At 37.6% G+C, this 19470-nt stretch overlaps 2 protein-coding genes across 3 annotated transcripts in view; both read right to left on the bottom strand.

The window, feature by feature from the left end:
• Positions 1-10022, bottom strand: part of ecrg4a (ECRG4 augurin precursor a) — a 63389-nt gene extending 53367 nt beyond the window's left edge. Inside the window, exons 1-3 of one of the 2 annotated variants that reach the window (XM_089133329.1) lie at positions 9836-10015; positions 8244-8288; positions 7328-7497 (exon numbers count right to left, since the gene is read on the bottom strand). In XM_089133329.1, coding sequence (XP_088989455.1) covers positions 7328-7497; positions 8244-8288; positions 9836-9905 — 285 coding nt within the window. In that variant the 5' untranslated portion in view covers positions 9906-10015. Of the gene's footprint in view, positions 1-7327; positions 7498-8243; positions 8289-9835 lie in introns of both variants that reach the window. The other variant, XM_089133330.1, reaches the window with a different exon arrangement.
• A 6629-nt stretch (positions 10023-16651) lies between these two features.
• Positions 16652-18457, bottom strand: LOC148978369 (otospiralin). Its single transcript, XM_089133634.1, has 2 exons — positions 18374-18457; positions 16652-17061 (listed from the first exon to the last, which is right to left on the bottom strand). The coding sequence occupies exons 1-2, from the start codon at positions 18435-18437 to the stop codon at positions 16829-16831; spliced, it is 297 nt and encodes a 98-aa protein (XP_088989760.1). The 5' UTR covers positions 18438-18457; the 3' UTR covers positions 16652-16828.
• Between the last annotated feature and the right edge of the window lie 1013 nt (positions 18458-19470).

Below are 19470 nucleotides of genomic sequence, written 5' to 3'. Positions count from 1 at the left end.
TTTTTTGGGGGGGAAAAATGAAGTTTCCCCAATCTTCTCAAAACTCTGGATTCTGATAGAGGGCCATGAGACTTAGACCTGAGTGCAACAATGGAGGCTCTAGACCCTTCCAGAGCTGAGATATCGAAACTCAAAATTTCGACCAGAAAAAAAAAACGACAGTGTTACCCCTTACGCTTTTTTTTTTTGGGCGAAAAATTAAGTTTCCCCAATCTTGTCAAAACTCTGGATTCTGATAGAGGGCAATGTGACTTACACCTGAGTGCAACAATGGAGGCTCTAGACCCTTCCAGAGCTGAGATATCGAAACTCAAAATTTCGACCAGAAAAAAAAACGACAGTGTTACCCCTTACGTTTTTTTTTTTTGGGGCGAAAAATTAAATATCCCCAATCTTCTCAAAACTCTGGATTCTGATAGAGGGCAATGTGACTTACACCTGAGTGCAAAAATGGAGGCTCTAGACCCTTCCAGAGCAGAGATATCGAAACTCAAAATTTCGACCAGAAAAAAAAAAACGACAGTGGTAGCCCTTTCGTTTTTTTTTTTTCGGGCGAAAAATTAAGTTTCTCCAATCTTCTCAAAACTCTGGATTCTGATAGAGGGCCATGAGACTTAGACCTGAGTGCAACAATGGAGGCTCTAGACCCTTCCAGAGCTGAGATATCGAAACTCAAAATTTCGACCAGAAAAAAAAACGACAGTGTTACCCCTTACGTTTTTTTTGGGGGGCGAAAAATTAAGTTTCCCCAATCTTCTCAAAACTCTGGATTCTGATAGAGGGCAATGTGACTTACACCTGAGTGCAAAAATGGAGGCTCTAGACCCTTCCAGAGCAGAGATATCGAAACTCAAAATTTCGACCAGAAAAAAAAACCGACAGTGTTACCCCTTACGTTTTTTTTTTTTTGGGCGAAAAATTAAGTTTCCCCAATCTTCTCAAAACTCTGGATTCTGATAGAGGGCAATGTGACTTACACCTGAGTGCAAAAATGGAGGCTCTAGACCCTTCCAGAGCAGAGATATCGAAAATCAAAATTTCGACCAGAAAAAAAAACGACAGTGTTACCCCTTACGTTTTTTTTTGGGGGGCGAAAAATTAAATTTCCCCAATCTTCTCAAAACTCTGGATTCTGATAGAGGGCAATGTGACTTACACCTGAGTGCAAAAATGGAGGCTCTAGACTCTTCCAGAGCAGAGATATCGAAACTCAAAATTTCGACCAGAAAAAAAAACGACAGTGTTACCCCTTACGTTTTTTTTTTTTGGGCGAAAAATTAAATTTCCCCAATCTTCTCAAAACTCTGGATTCTGATAGAGGGCAATGTGACTTACACCTGAGTGCAAAAATGGAGGCTCTAGACCCTTCCAGAGCAGAGATATCGAAACTCAAAATTTCGACCAAAAAAAAAAACGACAGTGGTACCCCTTTCGTTTTTGTTTTTTTTTTTTCGGGCGAAAAATTAAGTTTCTCCAATCTTCTCAAAACTCTGGATTCTGATAGAGGGCCATGAGACTTAGACCTGAGTGCAACAATGGAGGCTTTAGACCCTTCCAGAGCTGAGATATCGAAAATCAAAATTTCGACCAGAAAAAAAAACGACAGTGTTACCCCTTTCGTTTTTTTTTTTTTTTTTGTGCGAAAAAAAAAGTTTCTCCAATCTTCTTGAAACTCTGGATTCTGATAGAGGGCAATGTGACTTACACCTGAGTGCAAAAATGGAGGCTCTAGACCCGTGCAGAGCTGAGATATTGAGATATTTATAGTGGCATAAATGCTACGTGAGGTCTCAATATCTCAGCTCTGGAAGGGTCTAGAGCCTCCATTTTTGCACTCAGGTGTAAGTCACATTACCCTCTATCAGAATCCAGAGTTTCAAGAAGATTGGAAAAACTTTTTTTTCCGCACAAAAAAAAAACGACAGTGTTACCCCTTTCGTTTTTTTTTTTTTTTTTTGTGCGAATAAAAAAAGTTTCTCCAATCTTCTTGAAACTCTGGATTCTGATAGAGGTTCAATGTGACTTACCTGAGTGCAAAAATTGACGCTCTAAGACCCGTGCAGAGCTGAGATATTGAGATCCCACGTAGCATTTATGTCATTATAAATCTTCCCCTTGGAATTATAAGGTTCTATCTGACATTTTTGTCAAAATTGAGTTATTCACATATTCTTATTCTGTGACAACTTATTTACGTTATGTGATGTTTGTTTTAAGTTGTGTTCATTGTGGGACTTTTTATTGAAAAAACAAAAATGTTCTATCTAAAAAGTTGAACTCTAACTTGGCTCTATAAGGTTCTATCTGCATGAGCCAATCAACACTTGGAATGCACAGAAGAGGACCAATCAGAATCAACTTTATATGTCGGGTGGCCGGCTTTTTCCTTGAAGACAAGAAGAAACCCCATAAAGGCATAATGCTATACGTGTACAGTAAATTAAATATTCACTAAATTGTGTAGTCTTATGAAGTGGCTTAATTTTATATTTTGCCCTTTTCTTTATAGTTTATTGGTTATTATAAATTATTACTGAGATTATTATTATTAACTATTATTATAATAGTTATTATTATCTGAATTATACAAATATGCAGTGAGTAAATTGAATATTTTAGAAAACCATTCAACATGCAAGTGTGTTTGTTTGAAAGTATGTGTGTGTGTGTGCGTGTGCAAGTATATATGTGTGCGTATATGTGAGAAAGTGTGTTGGTGTGTGAGTCAGAGAGAGTGTGTGTGATTAAAAAGGGAGTCTGACATTTTTTGTGATTATTGTCACGGTGTAGTGTGGAATGAAGACAGACTGAGGCTGATGAAAAATACAAAATACAAATACAAAACATTCAATACAAAATACTCCAATACAAAACATTCACTCAAAAACTCCAAACAGGTACAAAGAAAACTGGCAGAAGATTACACACACTATGAGACATAATCAAGAACCGGCAAGCACAGACTGAAACAGAGAGAACTAAATACAAAACGAACACTAACAAGATGACACAGATGATCAGGACGATGAACAGGTGGATGATTGAGGGAGTGAGTTCAGGTGTGGAGACAAGAGGATGCTGGGAAGTGTAGTGAAGATGACGAAGACAGAATGGCGCAGACGAAGACCGTGACAGAACGCCCCCCTTTACAAAGGCGCGACCTTGCGCCGTAGAACATCAATGAGAGTGGAGCAGGGACCAGGATGTGGAGCAGGATGTGGGCGTGGCGGAGCAGCCTGAGAGCATGGCCAGGCCGGAGCAGGACGTGGATGTGGTGGAGCAGGCTGAGGATGTGACCAGGGCGGAGCAGGCTGAGGGCGTGGCCAGGGCGGAGCAGGACGTGGACGTGGCAGAGCAGGCTGAGGATGTGACCAGGGCAGAGCAGGACGTGGACGTGGTGGAGTAGGCTGAGGGCGTGGCCAGGGCGGAGCAGGACGTGGCAGAGCAGGCTGAGGATGTGACCGTGGTGGAGCAGGCTGAGAGCATTGACAGGATGGGGGAGACCCTTCGGACTGGATGGTCTCGGGCTGGTGATGTCATCGGCAGTGAAGAATGATCCGCAGGATACCAGCACCCACTCCACAACTTGGGCAAAGCTTCTTTGAGGTGGTTCCACAGACAACTGCGCTAGAGTGGTGTTGTTCAGTCCCACACGTAGAAAGGTGCAGAGGCAGTCATCTTGGAAACTGGTTTGAGGTACCAAATCCAGGAAAACCTCCAGGTGTTCCTCAAGAGAGCTGTTTCCCTGCTCAAGGCACATGAGTCTTATACTGCAAACTCAAAATTTTGACCAAAAAAAAAAAAAACGACAGGGGTACCCCTGTCGACCTTTTCGGTGCAAGAACATAAGTTTCTCTGATCTTCTTGAAACTCTGGATTCTGATAGAGGGCCATTAGACTTAGACCTGAGTGCAAAAATGGAGGCTCTAGACCAGGTCTATTCAATTACTTTCATTCCAGGGCCAGATTATTAAATCGAAAAGTTGAGGTGGGCTGGTGGGTTTAGCCTATTTATTTAAACATATCAATAAGTAAGATAAAGTAAACCAAAAAAAGTATTGCATTTACTTCCAATGTGGTACCCAACAGTATGCAGACCATAATAAATAACTTATTTACAGCTACAAATACGTGAATTATACAATATCATATTGGTAAGAATTATTTTATTAATAATTATTATAGGCTTAAATTAAAATGTACTGACAGTGAGACTATACCATAAAAAATGCCTAAACGGGTAAAAACTATACACACAATGAATTATATATTACTCTACTCCCCCAATAAATCTAATGCAATATAAATGACTATAACTGTGACAAAGTCCTAAGTTACCACTGATGGCAGTGTATGCCCTGTGTCTGTTTGCTTTATATTCGTTTGTTTTTCATTATTTGGTGACTTTTTTCTAGTCAGAGGTGCAAATTAGACTGATAAAAAAACACCAAGATTTTATTTCTTTATTTCTTTTATTTGGTATTTAAATAAATCATTAGTTTTATCCTCATTTGCAAAACTAACCTTCTGGGTTCATGTCTGCAGCATGGTCTCCGGGGGTGGGTGTTAAGAGGACGGGCAGCCTTCCTGTTCCTCTTTTTATGCCATCCCAAAGAATTCTGGGTAGTGTAGGCATAGTCCATTTCTCAATGGGAGCAGGGGGTTATTGTTTCATGTGTTAATGTGTTTATGTTCATTGTATGTAGAAATGTATTTGTTTATTATTTGTATTATTTTCCTTGTATAATTAAGGTTGATGTATTTTGAATATTATTTTCATTTTAAGTGTAGTTATGAATTATGTGTGTGAACATTATTTAATTTCCCTATTACTGTAAAATGGTTGACCCTAAAGGAATGTATGTTTGTCTGTGAAAGCAGTTCTTTGAAGAGGGTCACCTTGAGTGAGTTTTTTTTTTTTTTTTTTTTTTGATAGGCTATTCTTGATTTGGAAGTCAATAAAGATGCACTGACTGCAAGCAGTAGTAATGGTGAAATGAAGCTTTGTGAAGCACTGAGGCTTTCCCCACAAATGTATCGTAAATTCTTATCGAAAATAAGTTTCTCTGATCTTCTTTAAACTCTGGATTCTGATAGAGGGCCATGAGACTTAGACCTGAGTGCAAAAATTGAGGCTCTAGACCCTTCCAGAGCTGAGATTTTGAGATCCCACGTAGCATTTATGCCATTAGAAATAGTGATTCTATTGATTCTTTGGGGTTTCATTGTATCCTCTGGCAATGTAAACCTGCAGTGTGTGGAATGCAAGATGGATTCACTGAAGTATCATGAAATCTTCAAAAAGGAAGCTGGAGAATGGGCGTCATTGGACCTTCCATCAGGATAATGATCCCAAGCAAACCTCAAATTGGCTTGGTTGCAGAAGAGGTCCTGGAAGATTCTACAGTAGCCATCACAGTCATCTGACTTGAACCCCATTGAAAATCTCTGATTGGATTTGAAGAAGGTGGTTGCAGCACACAAACCCAAGAATATTACTGAACTGGAGGTCATTACTCATGAGGAATGTGATAAGATTCCCCAGAAACGCTGGCAGAAGCGATTGTCTGGTTATATATCTGCAGCAGGTTAAACAGCAAACAGGTGTTCTGTAAAGATTCTTGCCATGAAGGGATTAAATGACTTCTGCAGTTTCAAAATTATTCAATGTTAGATTTCAAGTTGAATTTGGGGAAATCACTTGAAACATTTGTTATGTCGAGCTATTCCGACTAGTGTGATTTGTTCATTGCAAATAGCTGAACATCAGTACATTTTGCCAATAAACCTGATTTGCAATGGGGGTTGAATAGGTTAGATTACAACTGTAATAATTACACTGTGCCACATTGTTCCCTTGTTTCAGTTCAATAAAAAATGTGGAAAAATATTAGTTCAACAATTTATTAAAACAAGGGAACGAATTCTTAACTAGTGGCCATGATCTATGATTTGTGCATATGTTATGTACGTTTCTAAGTTGAAAACTTTATCCCAGCTAACAAAAATATGAACATTTTTCTAACGTTCTCATTAAGTTATGAAAATGTTATTTCTGAACTCCCAAAACATTTATACATTATTTCTTTGTAACGTGAATTCTTCAAACATTATGGAAACATTCATTTTGAATGTTCTGAAACAAACTAGTAACATTTAAAATATGTCCAACTAAAAAATAAAAATAAAAAAAAATTTGTTTTTGTTCTTACAAAGGTGCTTTGAGAACATTATTAAGAACCAGATAACTCTTAATGTTAATTAAATCTACTGGAAGAATGTTTGTTCATTACTTAAGACAACCTTCAATGTTTCTTGTTAGCTGGGTTCAATCCCTCAGAGAATCTGTGAAAAAATAGCCTACTTTTGGTGAATTCTGGTTAAGAGATTTCAAAATTGATTTTACATGCATACACACGCACACAGACAAATAAACTTTTGGAATTATTCAAATGTAGCCAATATAACTTTTTGTAAAAAGTTGCACCTTATGTTGGAAGCCTAAATTGGCTGTAGCCTTTTTGTAACAGGTCAATCCCTGGGATATGATTCAACTAAATCAAACGCACCTGAGGAATTATTGATTCTGACTGAGGTCAATTACGACATTCAGCGGTCACATTTTCTTTGGGTCCATGAAGATCTTATGCAACCCTCTATAACTGACTGACCGCTTTTTCCTACATATAGCTGTGCTTATGTTTTAGATGCCCACAGTTACAAGATAATTGCCAGACAAATCAATATTTCATGCCCATTATTAATTCAATGATGTTTTTCAGGGCTGGGCAGATCCGGCCCTCGAGATCCACTTTCTTGGACTTTTTCTCCAACCTAAACTCACATGATTGTATAACTCTAGTAATCTTGAAGACCTTGATTAGTTTTTTGAGGTGTGTTTGATTGGCACTAAACCCTGCAGGAAAGTGGATCCCCAGGGCCAGAGTTGGCAATTTAAAAAAGAAAAAAAAAAATGTGCAAGCAACATTAAACCGTTCAGATACAGGCTGGAAAAACAGCCGAGCAAGATAGAATTTTTCACAAACATCTATTCAGAAACAAACTGACTGGAAACAAAAGGACAATAAAGAAGCAACATATACAGTATTTTATGACATATCTGTAGTATTTTTACATCTCTGGACAGAGATTTTTTATGCGTTTGCCTTACCTTTGTCTTAAATTGTAGCATAATTTGTCTTACATTGATGTTGGTGAGAAGTAAAAAAAGACATAAAGCCAGGTGTAGCTATACCCAAAGCTATTTTAAGACCTTTTATATATCAAATTGGTTTATGGTATATTAAAAGCTGACACAAGTACTCACTGCTTCATCAAAGCCCATGTACATGAACTGCTGGATCCACTGCTGAACGTCAGGTCGGCTGCGGTCCCACAGGTTTCTTTTGGACCTTTTAAGGGAGGCCAGGAACTGTTTGGCCTTGGAGGGAGTCACAGCCACAGCTGCAGCTGCAGCTGGCTTTACATCAGTGTCCACTAGTGGGAGACAAATGGGACAGGAGGACACAAATTTGGTTAAAGCACACACACGGGGGCATGGAAGCTTGTTTCCGCCACTTAATGAAACATAAAAAAGGTAATTGTGACTTTTTATTTCACAATTCTGACTTTATTTCTCAGAATTGCGAGATATAAAGTCGGAATTTCGTGATATAATGTCGCAATTGCGTGTTATAAAGTAAGAAGATATAAAGTCAGAATTGCGAGATATAAAGTGAGAATTGATTGATATAAAGTCGCAATTGCATGTTATAAAGTCCGAATTGCGAGATATAAAGTGAGAATTGCGATATATGAAGTCAGAATGAGATAAAATCGCAACTGTGTGTTATAAAGTCAGAATTGCGAGATATAAAGTCGCATTTGCGTGTTATAAAGTCAGAAATGCATGGTATAAAGTTGAAATTGTGTTGTAAAGTTAGATAGATATTGTGAAATATAAACAATTCTGAGGGGTAGAGATGTAAACTCGCAATTGTGAGATAAAAAGTTTAAATTCTGTCTTTTTTTTCTCACAATTGCGACTTTATTTCTCAGAATTGCGACTTTATATCTCGCAATTGCGACATTATTTCTCAGAATTGCGACTTTATATCTCACAATTGCAACTTTATTTCTCAGAACAGCCAGTCGACCTACAAAGTGACATCATGCACCACTCTATTGGTGATTTTGTTTAGTTTGTTGCTGACAAAATAAAACATGCAATTAAAAAAAGTCACCTCTTTTCATCAAGAGTTTTTCCAGGGTGTTCTCACTAGCAACATCTAGAAAATATCACAAACTGAATTAAAATAATTATACATTAAGTGCATGTTTGTGCATGTGTGTGTGTGTGTGTGTGTGTACATAATATTATTTAGAAAAAAAAAATACAAAAATCTTTAATTGGTTACCTGTAAGTTACCTTACCATACACAGTGAAAAAATTAACATATTTTTACTGTAAAATACTGTCTAATTTATAGTGGAAAACAAAGGATCACATCACATGTGATTATATTTTATATATAATTTAGTTTCTTCTCATTTGTATAGGTAAACAACGTTTGTTCTGTTATTTATTGCATTATTTTAGTGTTTGTGTGTTGATGATCCTGTGCATTCGTATATATATATATATATATATATATATATATATATATATATATATATATATATATTTATATATATATATATATATATATATATATATATACATATATATATATATATATATATATATATATATGAAGAGTTCAGATGCAAAAGCCTCTAAATGCCATTTGAAATTTTCTTCTTTAATGATGATTTTTATCAAACTTGTATATTTAAGTTCAGTAATTTCACTTAAATGGCAATGAAGATTACCTATTAATTGTTATTTAAGTGAAATTACTGAACTTAAATATACAAGTTTGATAAAAATCATCATTAAAGAAGAAAATTTCAAATGGCATTTAGAGGCTTTTGCATCTGAACTCTTCATATATATATATATATATATATATATATACGTGAATTATGAACTCCAATTCATCATGTGGTTTTCTGTTTTACCCTCTTTTATCATGGTGGTTAGTTTTTGGTTAAATGGCTTAGTATATTGACAAAATATTACTTAATTATATATATATATATCTAAACAAATGAGCATCCATCAAACATTGTCATTGAGCAGCTTTCTGTAATAATCGAGCCTACAAAACATCTCATTTAAACTCTCAACAGTACAGCACAAAGAGACAAATAGCATCACAAATGAACATCCTTCAAAAAAAAAAAAAAAAGTGAATAACTTTCATCTACGTTTAGTATTTTCAAGCCTTCATTCAAGGACTGAACAGTTTCTCATGCATTCCAACTCTCTGTGGAAAGTGTGACTCAATCAGACACTTTAGATAGGGGGAGGCAAATCATTAATCTATAACAAGCCTATGCAAAGAAGAAAAACAAGTGGTCCAACAACCTGCAAGAAGACATCAATTTCAGGAGCTTCTGACACTTTTAATGCGACATACGACTGCAGAGATTTAATAATTTTCAGTGCAAAAACTCCTGCTAACTCCAAAAAGCTCTCCTGCTGTTTGCTCACTCTAGTGTTCCTTTCACACATTTAACATGCTGTGAAGTGAAAAAAAATGACAAAGAGAAAAAAAATGATCTGCCCACATTACATTTACTGAACTTTCCCACCTTTTACACTTCAATTCCAAGTTAAATCAGAGAGAGCAAGCACATTTTAGAAGAAACTTTAAGACAAAAACAAAAAAACAAAAAACGGTGAGGTGTAAAGTACAAGAACCAACAAGAAAAAAAGAGAGGAAAAAATGACCTGAGAGAGCCAGTACAGTCAGTAGGGCCACAAAGGTGAGCAGGCGCAGGTAAAACTTCTCAGAAACCATGACTTCTTGTCCTCTTCTCCGTCGATTTGCACAACGGTGCTGGTCTGCAAGCAAACGTGCAGAGAGAAGAGAGGAGGAGAGAGCCTGAGGCAAGCCCAGGCAAACATTCCCAACGGAAACTGCAGCTGGCAAATTACTGTAAGTCGCTTAACAGAAAGATCCTGTCTTCTTGTAAATTTACCAGTAAGTGAATACACATGTGCAGCGTGATTAGTTTTCCACATTCAATGGAGTTGGAGCCCTTGATTCTATAGTAGTTAAAATTTGAAGTAGATCAATTTAAAACCTCTCATCAAAGTTATACATACAACACCCGGCCTTGTCTTAGCACAACTTTGAGGAATTTTTTTGATCCACTTCATTTGTTGACTAGTTTGACTTCTTTAAGCCTTCTCATCTTGAATCATTTTGAGTTTAGGTAACTGTTGCCAAAAGCTTTAAATGAACCTTCAAGGTTCACTAACTTTTAGGATTTGAAAAAAGGGTGTATGATCTACTCTGAGTGATTAGTTTATACAATTTTCACTTTTCAAATTTCTCAAAACTTTCACAAATAACTATGAAACAGCAAGTAACACACTGAATCCTAACTAACTTCAACTTTGTGCAAAATGAATCAAAATTGTAATCATGGACTGATCAAACTTCATGTGTAAATCAAAATTAGTTTAGCATTAGCTCATGCAGACTGTGATCTGTAGTTTAGGAGTAGTTTGTTTCAGACTGTGGAGGTGAAATTGGCCCATTTCGTCAAGCCGACCCCAAGCCGTCAAGCCGTATTTGTGGTCAGAAGGCTAAGTCTACAAACCCAGAGGGCGAAGGAAGTACAAGCTCTCTAATTTGCTGGTTGTTAGCTGTGACCGAGGTAATCTGAGACACCTTGTTAGAGTATTTTTTCTGACTACAGGATTAAATGGGCTTGCATGAGTGGGAATATCAGCAGAGGGTCCCTCCATTTTATTAATTTGACACTCCCCATGGTGTTCCTTAATGGCAAAAACTGGGCACAGGCATATACCCACACACCTTTCCAGAAATTTGGCTGAAAGTTCTGACATGGTTCAGCCAAAAGAAAAAAGAACAAAAAGTTCTTCCTGTAACTTCAGCCCATTTTCACTCCCAAGGCGTCACCTAACTGACGCCTTGGGAAGCATTTGACCATGCTTCAATATCTGACGCTTTAGGCGCCCTTTAGCGTCAGTTAGATGACGCCCTAGGATCGCGTGTACCCTACCCCCACCCCATACCTAAACCTAACCGCGTCCTCTAACTGACGCTTTCCTTTAGCGTCAGTTAGATGACGCCGTAGGATCGCGTCATGTAAGTGACGCTAAAGGGCGCCTAAAACGTCAAATATTGAAGCATGGTCAAAGGTGACGCCTTGGGGTGAGAATGTGTTGTAAATAGAGCAAGCGAAGCAACAACTCCACCATGCAGAACATAAACTTTTCACTGCATCAAACTCATCATCAGGAATCACAATGATGTTATATGAATATGATGCTGTTTGCATAATCACAAAATCTACCTTCTAGTAATCCACAATAAATCAAAGGAGCCATCTTTACCCCACTAGAAGGTAGATTTTGTGATTATGCAAACAGCATCATATTCATATAACATCATTGTGATTCCTGATGATGAGTTTGATGCAGTGAAAAGTTTATGTTCTGCATGGTGGAGTTGTTGCTTCGCTTGCTCTATTTAAGTGCCCAGATCAGTGATTGTGAATATGCATGGATATCTAGAGTATTGTATTTTGCATCTGATGAATCACTGTTAGTAATTTCCTTCCAGGGCTCTTTTAATTAAATACAAGTGGTTGAAGCCTGGATTATGATAATTATCTGGAGTGTTGTTTATATCATTTGTTTCTTTCCAAAGCTATCGTCTTCTTTCTAGTACTCTGCATGTCTTCAGAGACCAGCCTTTGGTAACACTTTATTTTGATAGTCCACTTTAGACATTCTACTAACTATAAGTAACTTTTCAACTACATGTCAACTAACTGTCATTAGAGTATTAGTAGACTGTCTGCTTAATATCTGCTAACAACGCATTCTCACCCCAAGGCGTCACCTTTGACCATGCTTCAATATTTGCAGCCCATTCTCACCCCCAAGGCGTCACTTAACTGACGCCTTGGGAAGCATTTGGACATGCTTCAATATCTGACGCTTTAGGCGCCCTTTAGCGTCAGTTAGATGACGCCCTAGGATCGCGTGTACCCTACCCCCACCCCACACCTAAACCTAACCGCGTCCTCTAACTGACGCTTTCCTTTAGCGTCAGTTAGATGACGCCGTAGGATCACGTCATGTAAGTGACGCTAAAGGGCGCCTAAAACGTCAAATATTGAAGCATGGTCAAAGGTGACGCCTTGGGGTGAGAATGCGTTGATATTTGACGTTTTATGCGCCCTTTAGCGTCACTTACATGACGCGATCCTACGGCGTCATCTAACTGACGCTAAAGGAAAGCGTCAGTTAGAGGACGCGGTTAGGTTTAGGTGTGGGGTGGGGGTAGGGTACACGCGATCCTAGGGCGTCATCTAACTGACGCTAAAGGGCGCCTAAAGCGTCAGATATTGAAGCATGTCCAAATGCTTCCCAAGGCGTCAGTGAAGTGACGCCTTGGGGGTGAGAATGGGCTGCTGCTAACACTTTATTTTGTTGGTCCCCCAACAGACATTCAACTGACTATAAGTAACTTGATGACTACACACCCCCAAGGCGTCACTTAACTGACGCCTTGGGAAGCATTTGGACATGCTTCAATATCTGACGCTTTAGGCGTCCTTTAGCGTCAGTTAGATGACGCCCTAGGATCGCGTGAACCCTACCCCCACCCCACACCTAAACCTAACCGCGTCCTCTAACTGACGCTTTCCTTTATTCTCCTAACCCAAAGCCTAACACCTAACCATAACCTAAGAGTCTACTGACAGTCTACTATAATATACTAATACTCTAATGAGAGTTAGTTGATATGTTGTTGAAAAGTTACTTATAATTAGTAGAATGTCTAATGTGACTATCGAAATAAAGTGTAACCCAGCCTTTTAGTGCAGCTGGAGAGTTTATTTTCACTTTGCAGAAATGTTTCAACATTGTGTATAACATCACAGGATTGTTACACTGCTGAAAATGAATTTTAGAAATGTGCCAACTGCATTGTACTCTTTTGAGAAGAGATGATAGCAGAATATGTGATGTAGACTGACTGGCAGACACAAACTACTTATTGAAACTGGAAGGATCTGCATAAACAAATGTTTGGTCTGCTCAAAGTCAGTGATTCTCAGAATGGAAAACTTTAAATATTATTGTTCATGCTGAACGCGGCGACTTTCAGAACTGCATCACTCTAATAAACGGAAACACAGTCTGGGAGGAAAAGTAATGGTTTTTATTTCACAAATTGGATTTCCATGCCATTCACAGCATGGACCATCATGAGAATGTGGTCCATGCTGTGAATGTTCCATTTTTATGGTTTCCTCCACCTAGGCAGGCAAGGATGCCTTATTTTATATAATGCAAAACTTGAAGGAATTTGTATTCGCTATTGACTTTCCTGCAACAATTATGTCATCAGTAGTATTTACCAGAGATTTGAATCAGCTATCAGGCATTACATGATTGAATACATGATGAAAAAAAAGTCCACAATATATTAATGTTGACTTTGTGTTATCAATAAAAAACACAATGACATTAAGAAGAAAGTCATATTGAATACTTGGAATGGATTAAAGATCCTCACCCATACAGAAATAAATTTATAAGATCTGTACACTCTTTTGAATGTCATGCATTTAAACAGAGAGACAGAGCAAATGTTCGACTGTGATGGAAAGAGGAAAATCTTTTTTTTTTTTTAAATGTATAGCCTACAAGGTATTCTACTTTCAAGAAATAATAATGAAACAGTGTTTTTGAGCAACTGGGCAATAAATGAAAAAGACAAATCAGTTTGAAGCAATATGTCATACTGAGGAAATTTCACATATTTCAAATAAAATTCACATGTGCTGTTCATAGCAAAACCACCACCACATAAGGGGAAGCTTATTGTCTACTTAGTAATATCATCATAACACACTAATAATGTGACAGTGTAGACTCCAAAACCTTGGTAAAATAAATCCAATTTTTTTTTTTCACAAATTGTTGGCTATTTACTGCTGTGCTACATTTTGAATCAATGATTTACAAAATGTGGGTAACACTTTATTTTACACTTTATACTTTAACTTTATAAACATATGGCTTCCATACAGTAGGGCTCTGGTGTGACCTCCGACCCGACCAATGCCATGACGTTTTGACGAACGCGGAACTGTCATGAATTAGAAGTCTACAATGAGAATTTTAAAGAGAAATGTTGGAGGAGTTGACGTCTTTTGACCATACGTCAACATCCGCCTTTTTAGGGCACCCTTAAACGTCGGTTATATGACGTTATCGGATCCTAACCCTACCCCAGACCTAAACCTACCCAGTCACCTAACCGACGTTAAAGGTAAAGCGTCAGTTGTATGACGGCCCGGGATCATCATGTAACCAACGTTTAAGGGTACCCTAAAAAGCCGGATGTTGACGTATGGTCAAAATACGTCCCAAGACGTCAGTTATATGACTTCTTGGGATGAGACTGTGTTAAACCGCGAGAGGCGTCTACTCTCACCTAAGCTTACGCAACTCGCACAAACAAACGTCAAACGTCGGAACTCGACTCTCTTGTGACCATGCGAACGGATGTTCCCGGAAGTTAGTGACTACAGTTTTATAAAGTTATAAATATGCATCGCTTTCACTGCAGAAGGCCTTTATTAACCCCCTGGAGCCGTATGGATCAACCCGGTCTCATCCCAAGACGTCATATAACTGACGTTTTGGGACGTCTTTTGACCATACGTCAATATTCGCCTTTTTAGGGCCCCCTTAAACGTCGCGTCGGTAGATGAGGTTATGGGATCCTAACTGTACCCCATACCTAAACCTAACCCGTCACCTAACTGACGTTAAAGGTAAAGCGTCAGTTGTATGACGGCCCGGGATCGCCATCTACCGACGTTTAAGGGGGCCCTAAAAAGGCGGATATTGACGTATGGTCAAAATACGCCCCAAGACGTCAGTTATATGACTTTTTGGGATGAGACTGTGTTATATGGATTACATTTATGATGGATGGATGCACTTTTTTTGGGCTTCAAAAAAAGAGCCAGGATATTTTGGCATATTTATTTATAAGCATCCTTGGTGCATATGACTTTCTTCTTTCAGCCAAACACAATTGGAGTTATAACTGAAAGAAGAAAGTCATATGCACCAAGGATGGCTTGAGGGTGAGTAAATTATGGGATAATTTTAATTTTAGATTGAATAACAATTTGAATGCATAATTACTCTGTAACCTTGCAATTGTGTAACCAAAATGTATCAAAAAATAAATGGGAGAAAAAGAGACAAAATAACTTTTCTAGAGGAAAATGTGTACTGCATATAAGTACTTTAGTGAAGGGAAACCTTAAAGGAATAGTCAGCTCAAAAATGAAAATGGTGTCATCATGTCCGTCTTAACCTTAGGAATATTCAATTAAAATGATGACATTTCTTAGTAGATGATCAAATGGTGAGAAAGTGATTGGATGATGACTCACTGAAAGCCCTCTGAGCCGGATGTTCAAGACAGATAACAGAGCCTGATGAGAAAATTAAACCTAGAAACATGGAGCTGTATAGGAGGCCATAAAAGAACACAAAGAAACCTGACAAGTAAATCAGTAAACAGAACACACCATGTAACATTAATGCCATTCAATTACTCTGCAACTGAGCTTTTTCCTCAGCATGGGAGTAAATCACAATTTTAGACTCATAGGCTTGTGAGAAAACAATTTGTATCACAGCAGTGATGGCAAATCATCTGAAGAAGAGTCAACTAATAAAAAAAAAACATCTTTAAAGGGCTCTGTGTTTGACAGTTTAAATGATTTAGTATCGTCTTTCAGCCTTTACACTTTCTTGATTCATGATTGTATTTGTGTCGTCATAAAAAAACTCAGATTTTAATAAAATGAAAGCATTTTAACATTAACGTTAAAAAAATGGTTGCAAAATGTTTATCATGTTTAGTTTATATCACAACTGCATTCACTATTGGATCAGACTCATAATGCCCATACAAATACAAACTTTTCTATGAATTAACATGCACCCCAGGACATTGTGTGTATTATTACTGTATTTTACATTGTCGTTTGTATTGTATGGTTTATGAATGCATTATGATTGAACTAGTTCATTTAACCTTATATAATATCATGTTTCGTTTCAAAGTGAAAATTGGGCTGAGCTGGGAAGATTTTAATGGCACACAAATTTGCAAACCCACTGATTATCCAAATGAGTCAGCTTTTGCCCTGCTTGAAATTACACCTTTTTCATTGGTCAAGCCAAACTTGAGTTAAAAGGTCAATATATTAGTGACCCTGCCTCTATTCTTGTCTGCATCCAAAATCACACACTATCTTGAGTAGGTACTTCATTTGAATATGCAATTATGAAATTCATTATTAAATAGTGTTCGCTGGTGTTAATGTCAAAGCCCTGATCATAACACATTAATAATGTATAAAACAGTTTGCACTCTAAAATCTGGCAAAATAAATACAAATGCCTTTTGCAAAGCGCATTTATTTCTCTACTGATTTGCAAAAAATGTGCTTAATGTTGTGCTTACATTAAACATCTTTGAAGGGTGAGCGAGAGAAAAACCTGTAAAAATGATTTAAAGGTGAGAGTAAGACCGCAAGGGGATGCTACATAAGGAAAAGACATGTAATAGATACAGTATAACCCAGGCATATGATGGAAACTTTTCACTGAGAAAGCCCAGTGGGAAAAGACAATGGCATGTTATTTTAAGTCTTCAACTTCCAGCACTGGATTGTCTTCTTGCCCTGGGGTCCTTCCATAACCAAGAAAACCAGCAATGGGAAAGTGAGCCCAGTAGTTTCTGGCCAAGCCCAGCAGCGTGTCATATCCGCTCTGAGATCGCAACTCGTCTACCCAGCCGTAGAAATCAGAGGACCACAGGTTCCAGTACGGTAGATTCCTCTTCACCCGGATCTCCACGTGAGCTGGAAAACCTTCCAGACATAAAAAAAAAACAACAAGGGTATATATTCTACTTCAGGCACATTTATGTTCATTTTTTTATTTTTCAAAAAGTCTTAGTCCCAGACATTTGATGAAAGTCCATCATAAAAAAAAATATTAGGTAATACTTCATTTTTATGGTCCCTGTTGAACATTCTGTTGACTAAGTAACTGTGCAACTACATGTGAACTAACTCTCATTAGAGTATTAGTAGACTGTCTGTTTAATATCTGCTAACTCTTTATCGTGATGCTCCTCCAACAGACAAACTTCTAACTATAAGTAACTTTGCAAATGCATGTTGACTTATTATTCTGACCCTAAAAGTCCACTAATACTAACACTCTAATGAGAGTTATAGGTGTAAGGTTACAGCAACAGGGACCATCAAAATAATGTGAAACCAAATATTATATTTTTGTGTGAAATTATGCAAATTGAAGTGAAATAAGCTATTTCATTATTTATTGCGTAAAAATGATCTCTCAGTTGTGGCGTCAATAAATTATTCTGTCCCAAATAATGCTTTTTAGAAATGTATTATTTATTATCAAGTCCACAGGGCTTAAAGTTTTCATAACTGTAGAAACCCTTACATATTTGACACAAATACGGTTTGTTTCTTTTATAGCTCTCAAAGAAACACACACACACCAACGCATTCTCACCCCAAGGCGTCACCTTTGACCATGCTTCAATATTTGACGTTTTAGGCGCCCTTTAGAGTCACTTACATGACGCGATCCTACGGCGTCATCTAACTGACGCTAAAGGAAAGCGTCAGTTAGAGGACGCGGTTAGGTTTAGGTGTGGGGTGGGGGTAGGGTACACGCGATCCTAGGGCGTCATCTAACTGACGCTAAAGGGCGCCTAAAGCGTCAGATATTGAAGCATGTCCAAATGCTTCCCAAGGCGTCAGTTAAGTGACGGCTTGGGGGTGAGAATGGGCTGGAAATATGCAAGACTGCTGCAAAGCCAATCGAGCAATTCCAAAGGAATAACCTTCAACTGACCAACCATATTCAACATAGTGAAGGTATGTGATGATTCGACTGATTTAGCACTCTTACATAACATTTAGTTACTTCCACAGTTAGTTTTAAACTTTTTATTGGCAAAAGGCCTGTGTAATTAGCTCCCATAATGCTTTGAGCCAGAATTTCTGGCCAAATGTTTGGACTGTTTAGTCCGGTGGTGTTAATGGATCTGGCTAAAGCTGGAACAGACTAAATAAGTAATAAATCAAACAAATACATAAGAATGGTTAATCCCATCAGCAGATGGGAGAAGTGAGATCTTACCTGCTGCACAGAAGAAAATCGTCAGGAAGGTGCAGAGGAGCACAAATATACGGATATGCGACATCACGTCCCCCTGTGTGCGAATGATCATGGGAGAGAATGATTGCAAAAGTGCCATTTCATTAGATTTTTGATCATATAATGAAATGAATAAGCTCTTATCAGTCAAATAGGCTTAATGCAGTTCTGTGATTTCAATATACTGTCATTTAGAAGTTTGGAGTTCAAGTTTCTGAAGAAATGAAAAGATTTTAATTGAAAAATGCAGTCCAAAATCTCCATTTTAAGTGCGATTTGAAAAAAAAAAAAAAAAAACAAAGTGTCCAATTTCCTGAAGTATTGAGATTCACATTTCCAAAGTCTAAAATTGGTTTCCCCCAAAAAACCTTTTCAATACTACTTTTTGTAAGGTCTCCAGTCTATTATTCTTGGTGACAGGTGAAGGCTAGTTCCTCTCTTTTAAGAAGAAAGATAAAAGGATCTAATTAAGACAATATATACAGTAGTTTAAGAGGCTCATCTGTGAGCTTCATTGAACTGTGCAAGTATAGAATTGGCACAAGAACAAAGGTTCGGCAAAAACTATGAGAAACTGAGTTTATGGATGGATGAATCAATTTGAAGTTGGTCACACCAAAGGGACATTCATCAGAAAATAAAAACTGATCTATAAAATGCATAACTTTTTTCAGGTAAATAATACAACATTTATTTGAACTATAGAAGTAATTATTAACATCTTTACTGTATTTTTTTGTTATCAATCTCATTTAATAGAAATACTTTTCAAAATAATTCTGTCAGAACCATGAGAGGAAACTTACCTAGAAGCAAGAAGCAGAGGAAGACCTGTACAAGTGAGTCTAAACTCTAATGACTGAGTTTGTGTCTGTCCTTCTCAAATCAGGGTTCTGCTACTGAACAGCAAATAACAGCAAGAAAAGATGCCACATTTTTCTTTCAAGCCAGACACAACACATGCTTGTTACTTCAGCGGTGACTGTTTTTGATTGCACCGACAGAATAAAAAGAAGAAAAAAGGATCAGTGGTACATTTAATGGTCACAATGTCATTCATGTTTATACAAGATTGCATT

This window comes from Pimephales promelas, chromosome 7, assembly GCF_988280905.1.
Source record: "Pimephales promelas chromosome 7, fPimPro1.hap1.1, whole genome shotgun sequence".
Taxonomy (NCBI): Eukaryota; Metazoa; Chordata; class Actinopteri; order Cypriniformes; family Leuciscidae; genus Pimephales; species Pimephales promelas.
The sequence above is the reverse complement of the archived record's forward strand: the minus strand, read 5'-3'. Positions and strand labels throughout refer to the sequence as shown.